This window comes from Ambystoma mexicanum, chromosome 6q (assembly GCF_040938575.1).
Source record: "Ambystoma mexicanum isolate Mex_15411 chromosome 6q, UKY_AmexF1_1, whole genome shotgun sequence".
NCBI lineage: Eukaryota > Metazoa > Chordata > Amphibia > Caudata > Ambystomatidae > Ambystoma > Ambystoma mexicanum.
In genome coordinates this window covers 1,646,724,071-1,646,750,404 of record NC_090937.1, presented here as the reverse complement: position 1 = coordinate 1,646,750,404, position 26,334 = coordinate 1,646,724,071, and the positions used below count along the sequence as shown (strand labels likewise).

Below are 26,334 nucleotides of genomic sequence, written 5' to 3'. Positions count from 1 at the left end.
AAAACCCCAGATTGAAACCTTTTACTGAGAAGAGAACAATGGCCACACGTGTCCCTCTTGAATTGCTCCCAGGACTCCTTGGGAACATTTATGTATGTAGTGTTATTTATATAGCGCTTATGCACATGTGAAGCGCTTCAAAACGTTAACAGGTTGCAGAAAACATATGTGCTTTAACGTAAAACTGCCACGTTCGGAAATGAAAGGTTGCAACAAGGAAAACAAGACCCACCTGGAGGCCTGGCCTCTGTGATCCCATCAAGAATGTGTCATCGTGGGAGAAAGCTTCTTTTTAAAAACGTATGACTATTTTTTTCAGTTAGGGCATTTTGCCGCAAATGTATGCGGTGAGAGACCCTCCACCCGCTCTACCTATTTTATTACCCCCTGTCCCCCATACATTTGGGGCCAGATTCGATGGAAAGAATTCGATGATTTCTCCCACGATGGAAACGCGAGCGTTGGAACCTCCCTATTCTAGGGGCTTCACCCAGCGAGCACTACAAGGGTGCATGGGTCTCTGCTGCTCAGGGTTGTGCCCGTCAGCCCAGATTGCTGAACACTTTTGCTGTTGGCTCGGCACAGCCCTGGTCTGAACCCCCCCCCCCACCCCCTTGTACTTTCTTCCCCAAAGGCTTCACCCAGAGAGTACTACAGGGTGAAGGGGGTCTCTGCTGCTGAGGGTTGTCACCGCCCGCCCAGATTGCTGAACACTTTTGCTGTTGGCGTGGCACAGTCCTGGTCTGATTTCCCCTGTGCTTTCTCCCCTAAGGGCGTAACCCAGAGAGTACTACAGGGTGCAGGGGAACTCTGCTGCTGAGGGTTGCGCCCGCCCACCCAGATTGCTGAACACTTTTGCTGTTGGCTTGGCACAGTCCTGGTCTGAACCCCCTGTGCTTTCTCCCCTAAGGGTGTAACCCAGAGAGTACTACAGGGTGCAGGGGGTCTCTGCTGCTGAGGGTTGTGCCCACCCGCCCAGATTGCTGAACACTTTTGCTGTTGGCTTGGCACAGTCCTGGTCTGAACCCCCTGTGCTTTTTCCCCTAAGGGCGTAACCCAGAGAGTATCACAGGGTGCAAGGGGTCTCTGCTGCTGAGGGTTGTCCCCGCCCGCCCAGATTGCTGAACACTTTTGCTGTTGGCTTGGCACAGTCCTGGTTTGATTTCCCCTGTGCTTTCTCCCCTAAGGGCGTAACCCAGAGAGTATCACAGGGTGCAGGGGGTCTCTGCTGCTGAGGTTTGTGCCCACCCGTCCAGATTGCTGTTGGTTTGGGACAGTCCTGGTCTGATTTCCCCTGTGATTTCTCCCCTAAGGGCGTAACCCAGAGAGTACTACAAGGGTGCAGGGGGTCTCTGCTGCTGAGGGTTGTGCCCGCCTGCCCAGATTGCTGAACACTTTTGCTGTTGGTTTGGCACAGTCCTGGTCTGATTTCCCCTGTGCTTTCTCCCCTAAGGGCTTCACCCAGAGAGTACTACAAGGGTGCAGGGGGTCTCTGCTGCTGAGGGTTGTGCCCGCCTGCCCAGATTGCTGAACACTTTTGCTGTTGGTTTGGCACAGTCCTGGTCTGATTTCCCCTGTGCTTTCTCCCCTAAGGGCTTCACCCAGAGAGTACTACAAGGGTGCAGGGGGCCTCTGCTGCTGAGGGTTGTGCCCGCCTGCCCAGATTGCTGAACACTTTTGCTGTTGGTTTGGCACAGTCCTGGTCTGATTTCCCCTGTGCTTTCTCCCCTAAGGGCTTCACCCAGAGAGTACTACAAGGGTGCAGGGGGTCTCTGCTGCTGAGGGTTGTGCCCGCCTGCCCAGATTGCTGAACACTTTTGCTGTTGGTTTGGCACAGTCCTGGTCTGATTTCCCCTGTGCTTTCTCCCCTAAGGGCTTCACCCAGAGAGTACTACAAGGGTGCAGGGGGCCTCTGCTGCTGAGGGTTGTGCCCGCCTGCCCAGATTGCTGAACACTTTTGCTGTTGGTTTGGCACAGTCCTGGTCTGATTTCCCCTGTGCTTTCTCCCCTAAGGGCTTCACCCAGAGAGTACTACAAGGGTGCAGGGGGTCTCTGCTGCTGAGGGTTGTGCCCGCCTGCCCAGATTGCTGAACACTTTTGCTGTTGGTTTGGCACAGTCCTGGTCTGATTTCCCCTGTGCTTTCTCCCCTAAGGGCTTCACCCAGAGAGTACTACAAGGGTGCAGGGGGCCTCTGCTGCTGAGGGTTGTGCCCGCCTGCCCAGATTGCTGAACACTTTTGCTGTTGGTTTGGCACAGTCCTGGTCTGATTTCCCCTGTGCTTTCTCCCCTAAGGGCTTCACCCAGAGAGTACTACAAGGGTGCAGGGGGTCTCTGCTGCTGAGGGTTGTGCCCGCCTGCCCAGATTGCTGAACACTTTTGCTGTTGGCGTGGCACAGTCCTGGTCTGATTTCCCCTGTGCTTTCTCCCCTAAGGGCGTAACCCAGAGAGTACTACAGGGTGCAGGGGAACTCTGCTGCTGAGGGTTGCGCCCGCCCACCCAGATTGCTGAACACTTTTGCTGTTGGCTTGGCACAGTCCTGGTCTGAACCCCCTGTGCTTTCTCCCCTAAGGGTGTAACCCAGAGAGTACTACAGGGTGCAGGGGGTCTCTGCTGCTGAGGGTTGTGCCCACCCGCCCAGATTGCTGAACACTTTTGCTGTTGGCTTGGCACAGTCCTGGTCTGAACCCCCTGTGCTTTTTCCCCTAAGGGCGTAACCCAGAGAGTATCACAGGGTGCAAGGGGTCTCTGCTGCTGAGGGTTGTCCCCGCCCGCCCAGATTGCTGAACACTTTTGCTGTTGGCTTGGCACAGTCCTGGTTTGATTTCCCCTGTGCTTTCTCCCCTAAGGGCGTAACCCAGAGAGTATCACAGGGTGCAGGGGGTCTCTGCTGCTGAGGTTTGTGCCCACCCGTCCAGATTGCTGTTGGTTTGGGACAGTCCTGGTCTGATTTCCCCTGTGATTTCTCCCCTAAGGGCTTCACCCAGAGAGTACTACAAGGGTGCAGGGGGTCTCTGCTGCTGAGGGTTGTGCCCGCCTGCCCAGATTGCTGAACACTTTTGCTGTTGGTTTGGCACAGTCCTGGTCTGATTTCCCCTGTGCTTTCTCCCCTAAGGGCTTCACCCAGAGAGTACTACAATGGTGCAGGGGGTCTCTGCTGCTGAGGTTTGTGCCCACCCGTCCAGATTGCTGTTGGTTTGGGACAGTCCTGGTCTGATTTCCCCTGTGATTTCTCCCCTAAGGGCGTAACCCAGAGAGTACTACAGGGTGCAGGGGGTCTCTGCTGCTGAGGGTTGTGCCCACCCGCCCAGATTGCTGAACACTTTTGCTGTTGGTTTGGCACAGTCCTGGTCTGATTTCCCCTGTGCTTTCTCCCCTAAGGGCTTCACCCAGAGAGTACTACAAGGGTGCAGGGGGCCTCTGCTGCTGAGGGTTGTGCCCGCCTGCCCAGATTGCTGAACACTTTTGCTGTTGGTTTGGCACAGTCCTGGTCTGATCTGCCTGTTCTTTCTCCTTTGCAGCGGTGATCCGATGGATATTGACCTGGATTATGAGAGACCCAACGTTGAGACCATTAAATGTGTGGTGGTCGGGGATAATGCAGTGGGGAAGACCCGTCTCATCTGTGCCAGAGCCTGCAATGCCACACTCACTCAGTACCAGCTGCTGGCCACCCACGTGCCTACTGTTTGGGCCATTGACCAGTACCGGGTGTGTCAAGAGGTAAGGCGGCACGCTGATGTTGGCATTGGGTATGTTGTGGCCAAGAAACCTGTGTTGGACCATCATTGAGCCGAGAAGGGCTACAATGACAAGGGGGACCCTTCACGTTACCCATGTAAGGGAAGGGAGTGTTTCCTACAAAGGTTTGAGGGACCAGGAAAGGTTAGAAGCTTAATGTAGAAAGTGGGCGTGGGTAAGAGTTATCCCCTACAAAATACGGGGGAAAATAGAAAAAGTGACCGGAGTGAAAGGTAATCTAGTAATGGGGGAATGTTTGAGCCGCGTTGTGTGAGATGGCAGGGTTCAGGGCACTGGCAATTTTAAGAAGAGAAGGATAATCTGCGGAGTGTGGTGACGTGATATGTGATGGGGGTTACAGAAGAGGGGCCATGCGGGTGGCCGAGAGGTCAAGACATGAAATGAATGGATAGGAAAACCAGATGTAGGACTCTGCTAACCAGAACTCCTCATTCCTGGCTCTGCAGGTGCTGGAACGGTCTCGGGACGTCGTAGACGAGGTCAGCGTGTCTCTGCGGCTCTGGGACACCTTCGGAGACCATCACAAAGATCGACGCTTTGCCTATGGCAGGTAGGGGATCATCCTGGCACCCCACATCCTTACTGAGTTTCTCTCATAGATTGCAATGTTCGCTCTCAAACCTTCATGGACCTTTGCACCCTAGATGTTGCGTTGGTGTGTCGCGTGCAGCCTGCTCTGCAAGGCGGGGGTTCAGAAGTCGGTGCAGTTGAGTGGACTATGCTAGTTCAGCCTTTCATTGTCTGGTAATACTCGGTAGAGATACTCTGGCAACAGCTCAGCAGAGTTCAACGATACAGTAAGGGTTACTCCTGTGCAGTCCGAAAGCATCAAATGATGACTTCTTATGGAGTTCAAGAATGCTTCACTTGACGATGGCGAGGCATTATTTAATGACCCGTCAGAAGCTTTTTATTAAATAACTTTGTGATTGAAGGCTGTTCATCAATCACATGTCGTCCTTGTATTGCTGAGGTTCAATTCGCTCGATGTGGCTTCACCGCATTCATTTCCATCACTGCCCCGCCCCCTCCCTGTGTCTACCTGCATGCGTGGCATTCGAGGCAGTGCGGGTGGATGGAAAGGTGCTTTGGAGGTCACAGGTACATGCATTGGGTGGGGGTGGATCACTGGACTCTACATATTGTACGACATGGATATGGTCGGGAGGATCACTGGGCTCTCCCTATTGGTGCCATGGATTGGGTGGGGGTGGATCACTGGGCTCTACATATTGTAGGACATGGATTGGGTGGGGAGGATCACTGGGCTTTACCTATTGGAGGACATGGATTGGGTGGGGAGGATCACTGGGCTCGCCCTATTGGTGACATGGATTGAGTGGGAGTGGATCACTGGGCTCTCTCTGTTGGTGATATGGATTGGGTGGGAGTGGATCCCTGGGCTCTCTATACTGGAGGACATGGATTGGGCGGGGGTGGATCACTGAGCTCTCCATTTTGGAGGACATGGATTGGGTGGGGGTGGATCACTGAGCTCTCCATATTGGAGGACATGGATTGGGTGGGGGTGGATCACTGGGCTCTTTTTATTGGAAGACATGGATTGGGTAGGGTGGATCACTGGGCTCTCCATATTGGAGGACATGGAGTGGATCACTGGGCTCTCGCTATTGGAGGACATGGAGTGGGCGGGGTGGATCACTGGGCTCCCCCTATTGGAGGACATGGATTGGGCGGGGGTATATCACTGGGCTCTCCATATTGTAGGACATGGATTGGGTGGGATTGGATCACTGGGCTCTCCCTATTGGAGGACATGGAGTGGGTGGGGGTATATCACTGTGCTCTCCATATTGTAGGACATGGATTGGGTGGGGGTGGATTACTGGGCTCTCCCTATTGGAGGACATGGATTGGGTGGGGGTGGATCACTGGGCTCTCCCTATAGGAGGACATGGATTGGGTGGGGTGGATCACTGGGCTCTCCCTATTGGAGGACATGGAGTGGGCGGGGTGGATCACTGGGCTCTCCCTATTGGAGGACATGGAGTGGGCGGGGTGGATCACTGGGCTCTCCCTATTGGAGGACATGGATTGGGCGGGGGTGGATCACTGGCCTCTCGCTATTGGAGGACATGGATTGGGCGGGGGTATATCACTGTGCTCTCCATATTGGAGGACATGGATTGGGTGGGGGTGGATCACTGGGCTCTCCCTATTGGAGGACATGGATTGGGCGGGGGTGGATCACTGGCCTCTCGCTATTGGAGGACATGGATTGGGCGGGGGTGGATCACTGGGCTCTCCTTATTGGAGGACATGGATTGGGCGGGGGTATGTCACTGTGCTCTCCATATTGTAGGACATGGATTGGGTGGGGGTGGATCACTGGGCTATCCCTATTGGAGGACATGGATTTGGCGGGGGTGGATCACTGGGCTCTTCTTATTGGAGGACATGGATTGGGTGGGGGTGGATCACCGGGCTCTCCCTATTGGAGGGAGGGAATGAGTGGGCCCAACCAATTTCCTTTAGTCTTGGAAATACTAATGTTCTAAGAAAAGGTTATTTGGTCCTGTCGCCAGATGCCTCCCCGTTTGCATGGGGTGGTGAGAAATAATGATGCACAAATGACTGGATTGGTTTGTCCAGTCCACTGGAAGGACCGGTGTGGGAACACCCACGAATGCTACTTAAATTCGTCTGATTATATATTGGTATTCGTGAAGAAATCTTGACAAACTCGATGGATTCCAATATAAGTATATTTATTTTTCAATTGTGCTTTCTAATGGGCCTTTTGCAAAAATGATGTAGTCCAATGCATTTCGGTCTATTCAAGACCTTCTTCAGGGACTGTTGTTAATGAAACAATAAAGTAGAAAATTATAATTTAGTAACCGTCAAGACATTAGTTTAAAAGTAAATCAAACATCCATGTTATGCATTGTTCAGTGTTTATAGTACACATTCTTTTCATAAATGTACCTGTGTTCATGGTTCTTTAAATCTTTCGCCTTATATAGGTATCCTTTCTTATGGGAGAAATTCCAACATGTCTGTCCACTCAAAACAGTTTCACTTTTGATAGCAATTATTTATTTGATGTGCTCCTCTTATAGTGATTCATAATAGAAAATCGGAATGCTAAAAAATATATATTTTTGTAAAGATCTGACCCTTAATCCAATCATATATCCAATTGTTAAGGATTACCCTCCCCAAATGGGGAGAATTACCTGAAAATATGAGGTTGTGAGGCAGCAGGGCACACCGCTCACGTTGACATGCGTTGCCGGTTGCCCTGACTGCTTATATATGTTCAAAATGGCGTTGGCACGTAACGCGATGATGTCATCAACTGAACAATATAAGCAGACGAATTTAAGTAGCATTCATGGGTGTGCCCACACAGGTCCTTCCAGTAGACTGGAGAAACCAATCCAGTCATTTGTGCATCATTATCTCTCCCTATTGGAGGATATGGATTGGGCGGGGGTGGATCACTGGGCTCTCCTTATTGGAGGACATGGATTGGGTGGGGTTGGATCACTGGGCTCTCCTTATTGGGGGACATGGATTGGGCGTGGGTGGATCACTTTGCTCTTCTTATTGGAGGACATGGATTGGGTGGGGGTGGATCACTTGGCTCTTCTTATTGGAGGACATGGATTGGGTGGGGGCGGATCACTGGGCTCTTTTTATTGGAGGACATGGATTGGGTGGGGGGGGATTCATGGGCTGTCCCTCTTGGAGGACATGATTGAGTAGGGGTGGATCACTGGGCTGTCCCTATTGGAGGACATGGATTGGGCGGGTGTGGATCATTGGGCGGGGGTGGATCACTGGGCTCTCCCTATTGGAGGACATGATTGGTTGGGAGTGGAACAGGGCTCTCCCTATTGGATGGAGGACATGGATTAGGTGGTGATGGATCACTGGGCTCTCCCTATTGGAGGACCTGGATTGGGTGGGGATGGATCACTTGGCTCTCCCTATTGGAGGACATGATTGGGTGGGGGTGGATCACTGGGCACTCCCTATTGCAGATGTCTGGGGAGGGGACCTAGGAGACTTCACCTGCTACCACTCAGACTTGACTGCAGCGATCCTTCCCAGCGCACACTTGTGACACTTCGTTCCCTACTGAAATGCCTGCAACCATCCTGTTGACCGTACCGTTATTAACTTGTCTCTGACCCTAACTTCCTCTCCACCTAAAGTCTTTTTTCAAGCAGCGTGGATCTCTTTAGGTTTTTGATACTCGTTTCTTTGTAGGTGACCCACTTGATAAGGTCGCAGGTGTTTGCTCTGTGCCTCACGTCTGTCGGATCACGGAATCTGCTGGCTTTTGCTGGCTTGCATGCTACCTCCAGTGCTCTGCTGTGCTTTCAATTTGGTGATCTGCGAAGCGAACCCACTGAATGCATCCAGCCCTGATTAAAACCCGTTTCTGGCCGGCAGGACAGTACAGGCAGCTTAGGGCGGTTCCTTTAATCTCGTGCCAGAAGAGAAATTGGCTCTTGTATTTTTAATTAGCTTTGGGTTTCCTGGAAAGCACTTGCAGTGTATCGCATTACTGACAGGTAGGAAACGACACTGCAGGGCTTGGTTTTGTGTGTGTTGCATTGCTGACAGGTAGGAAACGACACTGCAGGGCTTGGTTTTGTGTGTGTTGCATTGCTGACCGGTAGGAAACGACACTGCAGGGCTTGGTTTTGTGTGTGTTGCATTGCTGACCGGTAGGAAACGACACTGCAGGGCTTGGTTTTGTGTGTGTTGCATTGCTGACAGGTAGGAAACGACACTGCAGGGCTTGGTTTTGTGTGTGTTGCATTGCTGTTGAAATACTGAACGATTGCGGATATTCCCCATAACTTGTGAGCATTTAGAGACTTTTGTGGAACTTTTTTGAACGTGGGGAAGTTAAGAGCTGGACGAAGCTCACCATGATCACAATTTCTTTGATTATTGCAATCCCTATACTCTGTTTAGCTTTAGTTGTGAGGGCATGTATCGTTTTTGGACACACAGACAGACTTTTAAGTTAAACTTACTGACTCAGACTTTCCTTAGTTTCTTTACGTAGGGAAATCCCACCTTAGTATAGGGCAAGTTAGGCCTTCAACCATCCTGATACTTAAAGTTAATAATTATCTTTTGTTTGAATCTTGAGCCTGTTGTCTGTGTCTTGCTTCATGATGCCTTCACAGACCCCACAAGTGGTATGCACAAGCCCACTAAAAGCAAGCCTTTTCTAGGAAGGGCATGGCCAGAAAAGGATTTTCCTGACCTGGCAGGGCAGGAAGAAGGCGAAAGGACAAAGATGGTTAAAGGACAGACCAGAAACCTAGTGACACGGGCATGTTTTGACAGTAGCCACTATTAGTAGCCAAACGCGGTAAGGTTAACAAAAAGTACAGTAAAAAGTAGGAAAAGGTAACTGGTGCCACGAGTTTGTCCTTTAGCACATCTTATGTAAGAAAAAGTCCCCTTGAGAGAAGTCTAGGGTGACACAAAAGAAACACGATTGCACTGCATTGGAAGCTGCGTTGTGCAATGATGAAAAGTTACCCGAAAAATTAACAAAGTCAAATGATCAAGGGAAACCAGGACTGACAGCCTGAAGGACTAGTCAGTTTCCCCATAACTTGTGAGCAAAAACCCAGTGCAGTGAAACTGAAGGCTCCACTTCACTGTAAAAAGTCGGGGCAGGATGAAAAACGAAAGCAAAAAGGTGTGGGGGGTCCATAGAATATGGAGGGAAAGTGGCTAGAAGAGGAAACCTTCATGACAGACGCATGGATCACTATCCTACATGCCACAGACACTACATGCTGAGAAACACATGCTGAAGAAGGTTGTTGCTTGTGGTGCCTGAAACCAGGATCCCTGTTTCCACCAGACCTTGAAAAGCCTCAACCTGTGCTGAGGTGTCACATCGTTCAAATTCTCTGTTTTAATTTTTAAAACGTCTTGGAATTAAATTGGATGGCGGAGGCCGACACCTGAACTGTCTGTGTGCTATTGTATTCTCGTGCAGTAAGAGTCCTGCAGTGATGCAATTACAGTAAAGTGCAAGGCGAGCGGCAATCTCCTCCCTCCCCAGCCCTGAGGCCAGAGTAGAAGGGAGCAAGGCAAGTGTTGAACTGTCTGGAATGTGTCTGAGAGCAGCAGTGCCACCCCAGATAAGAGGCCCTGGAATGCCACCAAATGCCTCACTGCTGCTGCTTTGTGAGTGATGGAGAATGCCTCAGTTCATGCCAAGAATGCTCCCAAGTGCCTTCTTTAGGGTTCTGATCCGGGTGGGTGAGCCGACTCCGTAACCCCCGCTAGAATGCTCCCAAGTGCCTTCTTTGGGATTCTGATCCGGGTGGGTAAGCCGAATCCCTGTTTGCCTGGCAAGAATGCTCCCAAGTGACTTCTTTAGGGTTCTGATTCGGGTGGGTGAGCCGAATCCCTGTTACTCTGGAAAGAATATTCCCAAGTGCCTTCTTTGGGGTTCTGATCCGGGTGGGTAAGCCGAATCCCTGTTACCCTGGCAAGAATGCTCCCTAGTGCCTTCTTTAGGGTTCTGATCCGGGTGGGTGAGCCGACTCCGTAACCCCCGCTAGAATGCTCCCAAGTGCCTTCTTTGGGGTTCTGATCTGGGTGGGTAAGCCGAATCCCTGTTACCCTGGCAAGAATGCTGCCAAGTGACTTCTTTAGGGTTCTGATCCGGGTGGGTGAGCCGACTCCGTAACCCCGGCTAGAATGCGCCCAAGTGCCTTCTTTGGTGCTCTGATCCGGGTGGGTAAACCGAAACCCTGTTACCCTGGCAAGAATGCTCCCAAGTGCCTTCTTTGGGGTTCTGATCCGGGTGGGTAAGCCGAATCCCTGTTTGCCTGGCAAGAATGCTCCCAAGTGACTTCTTTAGGGTTCTGATCCGGGTGGGTGAGCCAAATCCCTGTTACTCTGGAAAGAATGTTCCCAAGTGCCTTCTTTGGGGTTCTGATCCGGGTGGGTAAGCCGAATCCCTGTTACCCTGGCAAGAATGCTCCCAAGTGCCTTCTTTGGCGTTCTGATCCGGGTGGGTAAGCCGAATCCCTGTGACCCTGGCAAGAATGCTTCCCAGTGCCTTAGTTGGGGTTTCTGATCTGGGTGGGTGAGCCGAATCCCTGTTACCCTGGCCCCCACCAAAGACCATCCTGTTTCTGGCTGAGGGGAACATCAGCACTCCCTTTCCTGCCCTCCTTGGAGATGGCATTCCTCATTTATGGAAAGTCTCCTGATGCATGCCTACACGCGGATACCTTGTTTTATTGGCCTAATGCCACGTTCTGGGGCTCCCCCCTCCCTCCACTGCAGGAGGCGGCTGTCCGACTGCTCGTAGAACTGCACCCAGTGGACCGGGCGCCCCCCCAGGCTCCAGACACAGCCTCGTACAGTGGGATCCAGCACTTCTGTGTGATTATTGGCCCACCTGGTTCCTTAGGAGTTGCGGGAATGACGGCGCTTGATCAGGGCCGTGTCGAATGGCGGGTTTAGTATTCGGCTGAATGCCACATAGTTTCCTAAGTATTTGACAGAAGCCTACAGTAATTCAGATCGTTTAATATCAGTTTGGAACCTTAAAACCTACTTAAAAAAAGGAAGTCGAAGAACCTTTCTTTGTCTCCCAGAATGCTGGCGTCTCTAACATTTCTAGTCTTGTTTTCTGCCCCTCCGTGCCCAGCCATGACTCCCATTGCTGTATTTTCTGGCCTTCGTTGCCCCCTGGTCTTCGTTGCCCCCTGGTCTTTTGTCATATAGTTGTGTGCAAAGCTTTTCTGATGTTTGGTTGCCGAGTTTCACCTGTGTGCATGCAGCAAATACATGGGAGAGGGTGGCATGCTCCACCCACATTACCCAGGCAACCGGCGGTGGTTGCGTTAGCTCCTACTGTGCGATGTGCCGCCACACGCGCTCATCTGCAGTGGCCATTTCTACCACCCCCAAGTATGCAGAGGTGAAGCCAACACCGAGAGCTCTGACTTCTCCTCCAGAGACACCTGCACACGGGAGAGCACCGACTTCTCCTCCAGAGACACCTGCAAACACCCCCTGCCCTTGCACACGTTCTCCAGAGACACCTGCAAACACCCCCTGCCCTTGCACACGTTCTCCAGAGACACCTGCAAACACCCCCTGCCCTTGCACACGTTCTCCAGAGAAACCTGCAAACACCCCCTGCCCTTGCACACGTTCTCCAGAGACACCTGCAAACACCCCTGCCCTAGCACACGAGAGAGCCCCGACTTCTCCTCCAGAGACACCTGCAAACACCCCCTGCCCTGGCACACGGGAGAGCACCGACGTCTCCTCCAGAGACGCCTGCAAACACCCCCTGCCCTTGCACATGTTCTCCACAGACGCCTGCAAACACCCCCTGCCCTTGCACATGTTCTCGCAAAAACAAAGAGGTGATGGCTGGAAGGTTTAGAATTAATCTTAACCACTGGCAATGCTCTGGGCAACCCTCCAGACCACCGTTCTTCGCCTGCCAAGCCATTACAGAAGGGAAAGACCATATGCAAATCAGGCTTGGCCCCACCCCAAAAGGGGCAGTCCAGCCCGAACTGCTAGGCCACATCCCTTCTGCACGAGACCACAAGCATCCCCAAACATGTTTCACCCTTGTTGGGGCTCATCAGTGAGGAGTAGCTTGGGTCTCTAGGCCCAGCAGGCACGGGACCCACGTCTGGGCATACCCGTCCCACTCGGGGTGACATAGCAAAAACAAAGAGGTGATGGCTGGAAGGTTTAGAATTAATCTTAACCACTGGCAATGCTCTGGGCAACCCTCCAGACCACCGTTCTTCGCCTGCCAAGCCATTACAGAAGGGAAAGACCATATGCAAATCAGGCTTGGCCCCACCCCAAAAGGGGCAGTCCAGCCCGAACTGCTAGGCCACATCCCTTCTGCACAAGACCACAAGCATCCCCAAACATGTTTCACCCTTGTTGGGGCTCATCAGTGAGGAGTAGCTTGGGTCTCTAGGCCCAGCAGGCACGGGACCCACGTCTGGGCATACCCGTCCCACTCGGGGTGACATAGCAAAAACAAAGAGGTGATGGCTGGAAGGTTTAGAATTAATCTTAACCACTGGCAATGCTCTGGGCAACCCTCCAGACCACCGTTCTTCGCCTGCCAAGCCATTACAGAAGGGAAAGACCATATGCAAATCAGGCTTGGCCCCACCCCAAAAGGGGCAGTCCAGCCCGAACTGCTAGGCCACATCCCTTCTGCACGAGACCACAAGCATCCCCAAACATGTTTCACCCTTGTTGGGGCTCATCAGTGAGGAGTAGCTTGGGTCTCTAGGCCCAGCAGGCACGGGACCCACGTCTGGGCATACCCGTCCCACTCGGGGTGACATAGCAAAAACAAAGAGGTGATGGCTGGAAGGTTTAGAATTAATCTTAACCACTGGCAATGCTCTGGGCAACCCTCCAGACCACCGTTCTTCGCCTGCCAAGCCATTACAGAAGGGAAAGACCATATGCAAATCAGGCTTGGCCCCACCCCAAAAGGGGCAGTCCAGCCCGAACTGCTAGGCCACATCCCTTCTGCACGAGACCACAAGCATCCCCAAACATGTTTCACCCTTGTTGGGGCTCATCAGTGAGGAGTAGCTTGGGTCTCTAGGCCCAGCAGGCACGGGACCCACGTCTGGGCATACCCGTCCCACTCGGGGTGACATAGCAAAAACAAAGAGGTGATGGCTGGAAGGTTTAGAATTAATCTTAACCACTGGCAATGCTCTGGTCAACCCTCCAGACCACCGTTCTTCGCCTGCCAAGCCATTACAGAAGGGAAAGACCATATGCAAATCAGGCTTGGCCCCACCCCAAAAGGGGCAGTCGGGCCCGAACTGCTAGGCCACATCCCTTCTGCACGGGACCACAAGCATCCCCAAACATGTTTCACCCTTGTTGGGGCTCATCAGTGAGGAGTAGCTTGGGTCTCTAGGCCCAGCAGGCACGGGACCCACGTCTGGGCATACCCGTCCCACTCGGGGTGACATAGCAAAAACAAAGAGGTGATGGCTGGACATGTTCTCCACAGATACCTGCAAACACCCCTTGCCCTTACACACGAGAAAGCCCCGACTTCTCCAGAGACGCCCGCAAACACCCCTGCCCTTGCACACGTTCTCCAGAGACACCTGCAAACACCCCTGCCCTTGCACATGGGAGAGCTCTGACTTCTCCTCCAGAGACACCTGCAAACACCCCTGCCCTTGCACATGGGAGGGCTCTGACTTCTCCTCCAGAGACGCCTGCAAACACCCCCTGCCCTTGCACACAGGGGAGCTCTGACTTCTCCTCCAGAGACACCTGCAAACACCCCTACCCTTACACACGAGAGAGCCCCGACTTCTCCATAGACGCCCGCAAACACCCCTGCCCTTGCACATGTTCTCCAGAGATACCTGCAAACACCCCCTGCCCTGGCACACGGCAGAGCGCTGACTTCTGCTCCAGAGACACCTGCAAACACCCCCTGCTCTTGTACACGGGAGAGCGCTGACTTCTCCGCCAGAGACACCTGCAAATACCCCCTACCCTTGCAAACAAGAGAGACCTGACTTCTCCTCCAGAGACACCTGCAAACACCCCTGCCCTTGCACACGGGAGAGCGCTGACTTCTCCTCCAGAGACGCCTGCAAACACCCCCTGCCCTTGTACACAGGGGAGCGCTGACTTCTCCTGCAGAGACACCTGCAAACACCCCTGCCCTTGCACGTGTTCTCCAGAGACACCTGCAAACACCCCTGCCCTTGCACGTGTTCTCCAGAGACACCTGCAAACACCCCTGCCCTTGCACGTGTTCTCCAGAGACACCTGCAAACACCGACACCTGCAAACACCCCCTACTCTTGCACACAAGAGAGACCTGACTTCTCCTCCAGAGACACCTGCAAACACCCCTGCCCTTGCACACGGGAGAGCGCTGACTTCTCCGCCAGAGACACCTGCAAATACCCCCTACCCTTGGACACGGGAGAGCGCTGACTTCTCCGCCAGAGACACCTGCAAATACCCCCTACCCTTGCACACAAGAGAGACCTGACTTCTCCTCCAGAGACACCTGCAAACACCCCTGCCCTTGCACACGGGAGAGCGCTGACTTCTCCGCCAGAGACACCTGCAAATACCCCCTACCCTTGCACACAAGAGAGACCTGACTTCTCCTCCAGAGACACCTGCAAACACCCCTGCCCTTGCACACGTTCTCCAGAGACACCTGCAAACACCCCTGCCCTTGCACACGGGAGAGCGCTGACTTCTCCGCCAGAGACACCTGCAAATACCCCCTACCCTTGCAGAGGGGAGAGCGCTGACTTCTCCTCCAGAGACACCTGCAAACACCCCTGCTATTGCACACGTTCTCCAGAGACACCTGCAAACACCCCTGCCCTTGCACACGGGAGAGCGCTGACTTCTCCTCCAGAGACGCCTGCAAGCACCCCCTGCCCTTGTACACAGGGGAGCGCTGAATCTCCTCCAGAGACACCTGCAAACACCCGTGCCCTTGCACATGGGAGAGCTCTGACTTCTCCTCCAGAGACGCCTGCAAACACCCCCTGCCCTTGCACACAGGGGAGCTCTGACTTCTCCTCCAGAGACGCCTGCAAACACCCCCTGCCCTTGCACACAGGGGAGCTCTGACTTTTCCTCCATAGACGCCTGCAAACACCCCCTGCCCTTGTACACAGGGGAGCGCTGACTTCTCCTGCAGAGACACCTGCAAACACCCCTGCCCTTGCACATGTTCTCCAGAGACACCTGCAAACACCCCTGCCCTTGCACGTGTTCTCCAGAGACACCTGCAAACACCCCTGCCCTTGCACGTGTTCTCCAGAGACACCTGCAAACACCCCCTACTCTTGCACACAAGAGAGACCTGACTTCTCCTCCAGAGACACCTGCAAACACCCCTGCCCTTGCACGCGTTCTCCAGAGACACCTGCAAACACCCCTGCCCTTGCAGAGGGGAGAGCGCTGACTTCTCCTCCAGAGACACCTGCAAACACCCCCTGCCCTTGCAGAGGGGAGAGCGCTGACTTCTCCTCCAGAGACACCTGCAAACACCCCCTGCCCTTGCAGAGGGGAGAGCACTGACTTCTCCTCCAGAGACACCTGCAAACACCCCTGCCCTTGCACATGGGAGAGCTCTGACTTCTCCTCCAGAGACGCCTGCAAACACCCCCTGCCATTGCACACAGGGGAGCTCTGACTTCTCCTCCAGAGACGCCTGCAAACACCCCCTGCCCTTGTACACAGGGGAGCGCTGACCTCTCCTCCAGAGACACCTGCAAACACCCCTGCCCTTGCACGTGTTCTCCAGAGACACCTGCAAAAACCCCCTGCCCTTGCACACAGGGGAGCTCTGACTTCTCCTCCAGAGACGCCTGCAAACACCCCTGCCCTTGCACACAGGGGAGCTCTGACTTCTCCTCCAGAGACGCCTGCAAACACCCCTGCCCTTGTACACAGGGGAGCGCTGACTTCTCCTCCAGAGACACCTGCAAACACCCCTGCCCTTGCACAGGAAAGAGCGCTGAATTCTCCTCCAGAGACACCTGCACTCTGCTGCTCACGGATGACACCCACGTCTTGTGATCTGGCTTCTCATTCTGTATCAGTCGTCTCTGATGCCATTGTCTGCGAGTTTGGGGACTTCGGGGTGTTTACCTCGTGCATGTCTGAGTGCGAGACGGGTAGGGCAGTAATTCCATGTTTGGTGTATTTTGCTTAAGTGTCGGGTCCCCCAAACATTTTGCTGGTTTCCATGTCCTTGACGTCTTTTATGCTACTGGGACTTGTAGCAAAGTTCCATTGTCACTTCACCCCTTTTCTCAGTTTTGCTGCATTGAGTAGCAAATCTGGTTACCACGGCAGGCATGCATTTTAAGCACCAGTTGGTCCCACATGATTACGTCCCTTAATGTTTTGGGGTGTAGTCTGGTTGCAGGTATACTTTTGTTTTGGGTACGCCTTGGTTGTAGCAATTGTTACTGAATTCGGAGCCCTGTGCACCATGCCCTGTGTCCTGTGCACCTGTATGGGGGCCAGTGGGTTGCTAATGCATTTTAACTTCAGACCAGGGCAATGTTGCTTAAAGTTCATCAGACATGCCAACCTGCATCCTGTGCCAGGGTGCTCATCTGTTAGGCCAGCCTTGATTGGGCCTGCCTTCCAAACCTTTGTGTGCTGCCTGGAGTGTGATTGGTGATGAATCTGTCGATGGCACGTGTTGCGTTGAAGAGCTTAGTACCTTTCAGTGCAGGTGAACTCCCTAACACCGTCTATTAGTCGGACCCGATGTAAACCTCTAATGTACTCCGGCTGGTTTACTTGCAGATAATAAACACCGGCACACAGGATCTATCTAAGCCACAGTGGTTACAATCTATAAAAAAGCAATCCATGTTTGCCATTAAATTATCATCCGATCAGCCTGATGGACACATCTGGTACAATATTGGCATCACTTGAACTAAAGGACCTAGAAGAAAGGGCAACAGAGTCAGCCCGGTGGCCGTGTTTCAAACGAGGTTCAGAAAGCTTATGGGATCCATGGCAAATGGACTTGTTCAAATCTTCCCTGCCACCACCTTCTGTGGCATCTGAGAGGTCTGCCGCTTTTGACAAGGTGGTTGGAAGGAAGCTTGGGTGTAAACTGCAAGGATGGCATATACCTCGTGGTTTATTTAACATGCTTACCCTCTGCCGGTTAGATTAGACACGTCTGGCACTGTCAAAACCAATGAAGGTAAATGTAGTTCTGGGGGCAGGATGTTTTCTTGCCCCGTGTCTGCTTAACCATTACATGGCGGACATGCTGCAAGCTATGGCAAAACCCGATCTATTCCTCCAGAAATTGGAAAGATACAAATTGAGTGGTTATCTTATGCCGATGACATTATTATTCTACTGTCTACAAAGAAGCCTTAATTACTTCAGGGATTCTTTCGAAAATAATGGCTTATACATTATTTCGGGAAAATCTCAAATAATCGTTTGGACAGGAAATAGGAAAAGTGTAACTTCACGTGGTCGATCAATAACACAAAGATGGAAGAGGGGGCGAACCTGATATACCTTGGATTCAATATCTCTAAAGAAAACCACAGTAACTGCTACTAGAGATAGAGAGAGGCTGAAATGTAGATCATCGTGGTCCCAAATGAAGATGATACCAGCTAGATCCGGTTCATTCACATTACTTCCTCTAATGGAATTTGTGAAATTGAAGCTGATCCCTAGTACAACATATCGGCCGGAATTACTAAATGATGCCCATTTATTTGGCTAAATGTTGGGGAATGTTTGTTATGGCGGGTGGTATGGAACGTACCTCCCTCAGTCGCAAGCTCATTGACGCGACTGGAATTCTGTGTGCATTCCTGGAGTTTTCAGAAATAGACTGACTCTCTATGGCAAAAATCCAACTCCTTCAGGTGTTCCTCATTATGACTCCTCCCTTCTGCAAGGCACTAAGAAATGTGACGCATTATTGTTATCCATGAATGTTCAGAAATCCGCGTTAACCAATGATTCGTCCGTTATGATTAAGAAACTGAAAGAGTTTGAGAACATAAACAACCGTTAAAGTTATCTTAATTGGCATTGCCAAGTCTATGTTAAAAAATGTCCTTCTTTGGAAACAGGAATGTGGATTTTAATATTTTGGTTTACTGTGTTGCTCACGGTGAAGCTAATAGTCCATAGATTAAAAATGCAGCGAGGGTAACGCACTTGCAGAGTTTGTGGTCTGAATTGTGTAGAAACATTGTACCATCTATTAATAGATTCTTCAAGGTTGGTAGAAAATACACAAATATATTTTGTGAAATTTGTTCACTCCCTCCTAATGTGGTCTGATCTCATGCATTATGGTTGAGAATCGCAGCAGAGAGACAATTGGGCTTCTCTTTAGCGCTAACTAATTCCCTAAAGCACATTTTTAGTATTCTGAATTAAGCTTTATTGAAAGATTAGTTATAGACCCTCCAAGATCTAGGTGGGTCAGCGGTGATGCTCCCGTATGAGCATTTACATGTAACTAGGCCCCTCATATGAACAATGCATTGAGTCCTCGCATCAACTTAATGTTTTAGACACAATGATTAGCTTTTTCAAATATGTTACATAGATTGTATTATTTTGATCATACTGGTTGTATCATATAAGGAAACATGGTTTGATTTTCTATAATGTAACATACAAAGGTTAACATTTTAACCATAAATACGATGAAATAAAATAAGGTGTTGATCTGCGGGAGATCCTGGCTGCTCCACAGTTCCATCCCTGAACTCCAGGGAATAGTGCTGCTGAGATGGGACGCTACCGAGGGTCTAGTACTGCTGAGATGGGGTGCTACTGAGTGTCTAGTGCTGCTGAGATGGGGTGCTACTCAGTGTCTAGTGCTGCTGAGATGGGGTGCTACTGAGGGCCTAGTACTGCTGCGATGGGGTGCTACTGAGGGTCTAGTACTGCTGAGATGGGGTGCTACTGAGGGTCTAGATGTGGTCATACTGGATCCTCTGGTACATCCCTGAACTCCAGGGAAGAGTGCTGCTGAGATGGGATGCTACTGAGGGTCTAGATGTGGTCATACTAGTTATGCCTCTGGTCTGTGTCCTTGCATCCCTGAACTCTAGGGAAGAGTGCTGCTGAGATGGGACGCTACTGAGGGTCTAGTTCTGCTGAGATGGGGTGCTACTGAGGGTCTAGATGTGGTCATACTGGATCCTCTGGTACATCCCTGAACTCCAGGGAAGAGTGCTGCTGAGATGGGATGCTACTGAGGGTCTAGATGTGGTCATACTAGTTATGCCTCTGGTCTGTGTCCTTGCATCCCTGAACTCCAGGGAAGAGTGCTGCTGAGATGGGATGCTACTGAGGGTCTAGATGTGGTCATACTGGTTATGCCTCTGGTCTGTGTCCTTGCATCCCTGAACTCTAGGGAAGAGTGCTGCTGAGATGGGATGCTACCGAGGGTCTAGATGCGGTCATACCGGTTATGCCTCTGGTCCTGTGTCCTTGCATCCCTGAACTCCAGGGAAGAGTGCTGCTGAGATGGGATGCTACCGAGGGTCTAGATGTGGTCGTACTGGTTATGCCTCTGGTCCTTTATCCTTGCATCCCTGCTTTCCCCTGCTGCTGGAATCCTTTGATGTACTTTTCCTTTGCTTCTTGCAGTCCTTGATGGTCGGTCTGGTTGTCCTTGCTGGACCCCTGGTGACATCCCTTTGGCCTAAGTACCGAAGTTCTCGCCTTGCGGTCCCGGCCTGTAAATCTGAGTCCATCTCTTCCACCAGGGCTCCGTTGTGGGACGTCTATGTTGCTTCCACCCATTGTCCCCTTTATAGGCCCGTTTCGTGTTTGGCTGTCTAGACCGTCCTGCTCCCCTATTCTGACCTTTGACCTCTGCTGGGCCTTGCAATGCACCGAGTCTGCTGCTATTGATGCTGCCCTTTTCGTTGCCTTGTGGGTTGTCTGTCCAGGTGTCTTCTCTGTTGAGACTTCGGTGTCTGGGTCTGGGCTGACTTTTGGCTTCTAGTCACTCCACCCGGCGAGGCCCAATGTTCAATTTACCTTCTTTCGAACTTGAAGCCTTAAAGTTCCACACTATTGTAAAGGTCACTATGCCCTTCCACAAGTTCAAAACAGTTTCAGGACAGCACGTCTCAGGGATTCATTCCCCAAGATCAATATCAAAAGATGACGCAACACAATGTATATTGGAGCTTTGGTTTTGTATTTCAACAATTCTTTACAACTCGGGCTTCCCTTCCCGAACTCTGGTAAACGCCAATAGTTGATAGCATATAGGGGTTCTCTGGTCTTGGCGCAGCTTTCCACCAGGCGGTCCACCCATTACAGGTCACGCAAACAGGAACTTCCAGGTCTACTCAGGTAGTTCAATATTCAGCCAAACAAGTAGTTTCTCCAATGTAGCTCCACAACTTTTATATACACCTGGTCTCCCAAACTTGACCCCAACTTTGTCCTCTGAGTCTTTCATTCAACTTAGTTTCCAAATTGCTTTCAATTCATTGTTCAATATTTAGCGAGTTTGACCTTCGCTTTCATTCAGTGTTCAATAGATGCAGGTTTTGGCTTATTTCATGCAGTTCAGAACTCAAATGGTGCAGCCTTACATGTTTCATTCAATTTGGTATTCAACCTGCTTCCTTCCTTCAGTTCGGTAAACAATGCTGCTTTGATTGGGTCATTCAATTTCTTAATCTAAAAAAAGCAACTTTCCTCTTTAATTCAATTCTGTATTCAATAAAGGCAACTTTACTTATTTCATTTGATTCAGTATTCATTAAAGGAAACTTTACTTGTTCCATTCATTTTGGTGATCAATAAAGACTGCTTTTCTGGTTCCCGTGGCCCGCTGCTACATTCACGGTCCTTTGGAGGGTGCGCCCGGGTGATTCTAGTTTCTCCGACACTTACCCAGACCCGGCAGCTCCTGTAACAACTTCTCCCCGACTTGGAAAGCCTGTTCGCCGGGTGCTTCGATCAGCACTCTTCTGCGCTTGTGCGCAGCTCCGCAACCGATTCTCTGCAGCACCTGCTGTCTTCCTTATAGTGACTTATAAAGATCAGAAGAGGGTTAAGCGGATTGTCATAAGTACAAGTGGAATACTGTCTTTTAGCCCAAGGTACCTCGTCCCCAGTCATTCCCCCTCTCGGTCCAATACGTCTGGGGCGATAGTATCTCCTGCTCCTCTCAGAGATAAGGGAACATGCTGCACAATATCCCATAACCACTTGTGGGAAAGGGTGCCTCCTAAAGGAGGATGTGGAATAATGTGTCTTACATAAGGGCCCCAAGGACCCTCTATCCAGGTGACCCTCCCTCGCTTTTCAGCCCCCAGAGGCCGGATCCAAGAGCGATGGCCTTTCCTTGGCCACTTGCACAGAGAATCCAGAAGGAGTAGACATGAGAAGACCCCCAACAGGGCAATCCCTCTGCACTTAACCCAGGGCCCTGCTGGACCAATCACTTTGTCCCCCTCCTCCATGTTCGCTTCAACTCTGTCTGTACGTATGCATGAAATAAATGTACTAGGACCAGTGAGTTTGTCTGTCCTGTTCTCCCCACCCCCCACTGTTTTCCATCCCTGCTCCCGAGCTTGGTCGCAACTGGTCGTAAATTCACCTGTGTATAAGCGCTATATAAATAATCAATCAATCAATCAATCAAAACCTAACTCCCATTACCCTTCCCCACACGAATAAAAGGCAGAGCACGAAAGCACACTCTTGAGAGAGGCAAAGCGCACAAGGAAACAACAGTTCCAAGATGGCACTTTAACGAGAGGCGAAAGACTACGAAACAGAAGGAGGTCTCAAGGAGTGAAGTTACCTTGACCTTTTCTACAAGGAACCGTTATTACCACAAAACCTCGAGAGAAAGCGTAAAACCAGGAAACCAGGCTAAAGTATCCTGCATTGTGTCGGAGATACCCAAGGCCCTTCTGTTTCGGTAACCAGGCAGGGAGAATTGCCAGCGCTTTGGTACTGTTCTTGGCTCCAAGACCGATACAAGACCTGTCTGTTAAAGCCAAGGTTGCAAGCAGTAACATTTTATGGTGAGCGCTAGAACGAACATTGATAAAACGCATGTGATAAGAGACACGAATGAAGTTGAACTGCTGATGAGTGATGGAACTTTAAAGCAAGCTTCAATACTTTTTACAGTGGTCCGGCACTGTGTGGGTGCTCCATCGAATGTCTCTGTAAGGTACCCAGCTAATAAGTGATAAAAGTAGATCAAAATGGTCCGAGCCCGGCGCTGGGAGGTCAGTTGAATAAATGTGAATCAAAGTAGTCCTGCGACGGGTCAAGTCAAATCCTGCGCACAGTCGAAGGTCTTTGATTTGTATGAAGTGGAGAAAGTCTGGAGAAATACATGGATTTGGTCTGAGCCTGACAAATGGAGATCAATCGAAAGCTTTTGTGTTATCAAGTGGGTCTGAGCCCGGTGGATGAGGGCCTGGGGTGAATCGAAAATTACCCAAGATGTTGTACATGAGAATCCTAAGGAGAAAGGAACTTCTGAATATGTGTTTGTCACATCAAGTCCTCTGAAGTCAGAGTCTTTAAATGGCAAAGATATTTGGTACAGAAGGCCCTGATACTGAGATTTTAACTGCATCCTTATGATAGAGAAGCCAGAGACTGTGAAAAGCTTGAGTGTGTCGCCTTGCTCTGTGCTGAAAACGGCTTGAATATCCTGACATATCATTTCTTTAACCCTTTTCTTTTGCATAACATGGTTTCCCACACTATTTGCAATTAGAAGTAAGAATTGGCAGTTGGTTCATTAGTTTAGGCCCTTTTATTCTGACAAGACCCCACTAGGACTGTTATTATTTTTTGATGGTCGTAGCTTGCTACCATCTGTAGATTTAAGATTAGATGGGTGTTTTTCAAACCCAGTTGAAGTTCAATAAACACCCTTGAACTGTGAGCACGCTACAACGTCCTTTTCTTGGGCGAAGTTTTTTTGCAGGTTTTTTTTTGCGAATTTTTTAATGAAAAAATCCATCTTTTTTTGGGGGGGGTAGAAAGTTATATATATATATATATATATATATATATATATATATATATATATATATATATATATATATATATATATGGGATGTGGGTTTTTGGGAATAGATAAAAACTGAAAGGGAATGGGCGGTTGGGGGGGATCCCCCCAAAAAAATGGGAAAAAAATTTGATAGGTTTTTTCATTGAAAAATGTCTGGTAAAAAAACCCACGAAAAACCATCCAGCGATGAAATGACATGGAACTGTGACCAGAAATGACCAGAGCTAAAACCTACATGAGCCAACCGTCATCTCTACGAATGTTCCGTAGCTAGTGCAGGGCAAGGCCAGCCAGTGCGAGCCAAGGATATGACGGGCTCTTGCTCAGGCTGGATGTTTTCTGGCCCCTATTTGTGATTCTATCGAGGTGTACATAATGAAATGCACCATATGCAGAAGGTCCAGGAGACTACTTGCATTGGTGTCCCCTCCCTCAGACATCAGGAGAGGTCTTCTGCTGGGCTACACTTCTGGGAGTACACTTTATTCTGGGTTGGGCTGTAGAGTTGCCTGGTGATTGTTGGGTAGTTGCCACCTTTCTGCAAAGGCTAGAGTTTAGTTCAGACGATAGAACGGTTTATCCTGTAGAAGTGGCCTTGCCCTTTTCAGCACCCTGTGAACTACCATCTCCTCTATTGGCCCGGTGAGAGATAATACGATACGATATGGCATTTATAACGCGCCTGTACACTAGTGTTTCTGTGGGGTGGGGGCAGGTCATTGCTATTGTTTAGGAGTACAAGGAATATTATTAGGCAAAGGGAGAGGCACTGAGAGTGCAGTGCTATTGGTTGGGTGGTGTTCTATGGCTGAAAGCGGGTTAGGAGTGGGGCGGGTGGTTTTTCAGGTGATCAAGGTCCTGCAGAAGGATATTGAAGGCGTAACAGCCCTGGGGTTCTGAAACTCCTTCGCACTTGGTTATTTCTTTGGCATTGCAGGGTGATTCGCTGATTCTCTTTGCTTGGAATATTTTTTCTCTCTTCATATTCCTTGAGTGACCGAGGATTTGTCTGAATTTTCCTTTTCTTGATTGCTAGTCGGTCGTTGTCCAGTTCTGGAGAAGCGCCGAATTGACTTTTCAGTCGTGTAATTTCTACGAGCACTTTTTTTTACAGTGGTGCTGTGTTTTGTGTTCTTGATCCCAGACTTGGCCTCTGACAGCCGCTCGCTACCCCATCCCGATTGGGGATCTGAACGTGCTCAGAAAATGGCTCCGCTTAAAGCTGAGCCTAGTGCACTTCCGTGCTTTGTTTTGGTGCATAGTAACCTGGCAAAGGTCGCGAAGTTGAACTCTGGTCGTTTGACTAATAAAACACGGAAAAGACAGATGCTAGTCTCGGGTGCCCTGGGATGGATGCCCTGCCCTGCCCTGGGATGGGATGCCCCCTGCCCTGGGATGGGATGCCCTGCCCGGGATGGGATGCCCTGGGATGGGATGCCCTGCCCTGCCCTGGGATGGGCTGCCCTGCCTGGGATGGGATGCCCTGCCCTGGGATGGGCTGCCCTGCCTGGGGTGGGATGCCCTGCCCCTGCCCTGGGATGCCCCCTGCCCCGGGATGGGATGCCCTACCCTGGGATGGGATGCCCTGCCCGGGGATGGGATGCCCTGCCCTGGGATGGGTTGCCCTGGGATGGGATGCTCTGCCCAGGGATGGGATGGGCTGCCCCGCCCGGGGATGGGATGCCCTGGGATGGGATGCCCCCTGCCCTGGGATGCCCCCTGCCCTGGGATGGGATGCCCCCTGCCCTGGGATGGGATGCCCTGGGATGGGATGCCCCCTGCCCTGGGCTGCCCTGCCCTGGGATGGGCTGCCCTGCCCTGGGATGGGTTGCCCTGGGATGGGATGCTCTGCCCTGGGATGGGATGGGATGGGCTGCCCCGCCCGGGGATGGGATGCCCTGGGATGGGATGCCCCCTGCCCTGGGATGCCCCCTGCCCTGGGATGGGATGCCCCCTGCCCTGGGATGGGATGCCCTGGGATGGGATGCCCCCTGCCCTGGGATGCCCCCTGCCCTGGGATGGGATGCCCCCTGCCCTGGGATGGGATGCCCTCTGCCCTGGGATGGGATGCCCTGCCCGGGGATGGGATGCCCTGCCCTGGGATGGGTTGCCCTGGGATGGGATGCTCTGCCATGGGATGGGTTGCCCTGGGATGGGATGCCCTGGGATCGGATGCCCCGCCCTGCCCTGGGATGCCCTGGGATGGGCTGCTCTGCCCTGGGATGGGATGGGCTGCCCTGGGATGGGATGCCCTGCCCTGGGATGGGTTGCCCTGGGATAGGATGCCCCGCCCTGCCCTGGGATGGGCTGCTCTGCCCTGGGATGGGCTGCTCTGCCCTGGGATGGGCTGCCCTGCGCTGGCATGGGTTGCCCTGGGATGGGATGCCCTGCCCTGGGATGGGATGCCCTGCCCTGGGATGGGTTGCCCTGGGATGGGCTGCCCTGCCCTGGGATGGGATGCCCTGAGATGGGATGGGATGCCCCGCCCGGGGATGGGATGCCCTGGGATGGGTTGCCCTGCCCTGGGATGGGATGCTCTGCCCTGGGATGGGTTGCTTTGGGATGGGATGCCCTGGGATGGGATGGGATGCCCTGAGATGGGATGGGATGCCCCGCCCGGGGATGGGATGCCCTGGGATGGGTTGCCCTGCCCTGGGATGGGATGCTCTGCCCTGGGATGGGTTGCTTTGGGATGGGATGCCCTGGGATGGGATGGGATGCCCTGCCCGGGGATGGGATGCCCTGGGATGGGTTGCCCTGCCGTGGGATGGGATGCCCTGCCCGGGGATGGGATGCCCCGCCCTGGGATGGGTTGCCCTAGGATGGGATGGGATGCCCTGGGATGGGTTGCCCTGCCCTGGGATGGGATGCCCCGCCCTGGGATGGGATGCCCCGCCTTGGGATGGGATGCCCCGCCCTGGGATGGGTTGCCCTAGGATGGGATGGGATGCCCTGGGA

The 26,334-nt window shown here is 51.8% G+C and overlaps 1 protein-coding gene across 1 annotated transcript in view; it reads left to right on the top strand.

Annotated features, from left to right (window-relative positions):
* LOC138516970 (rho-related BTB domain-containing protein 2-like) overlaps nt 1-26,334 on the top strand; it is a 601,113-nt gene that overhangs the window by 69,430 nt on the left and 505,349 nt on the right. The window contains exons 2-3 of the mRNA XM_069632455.1: nt 3,521-3,722; nt 4,208-4,311. Coding sequence (XP_069488556.1) covers nt 3,531-3,722; nt 4,208-4,311 — 296 coding nt within the window. The 5' untranslated portion in view covers nt 3,521-3,530. The remainder of the gene's footprint in view (nt 1-3,520; nt 3,723-4,207; nt 4,312-26,334) is intronic.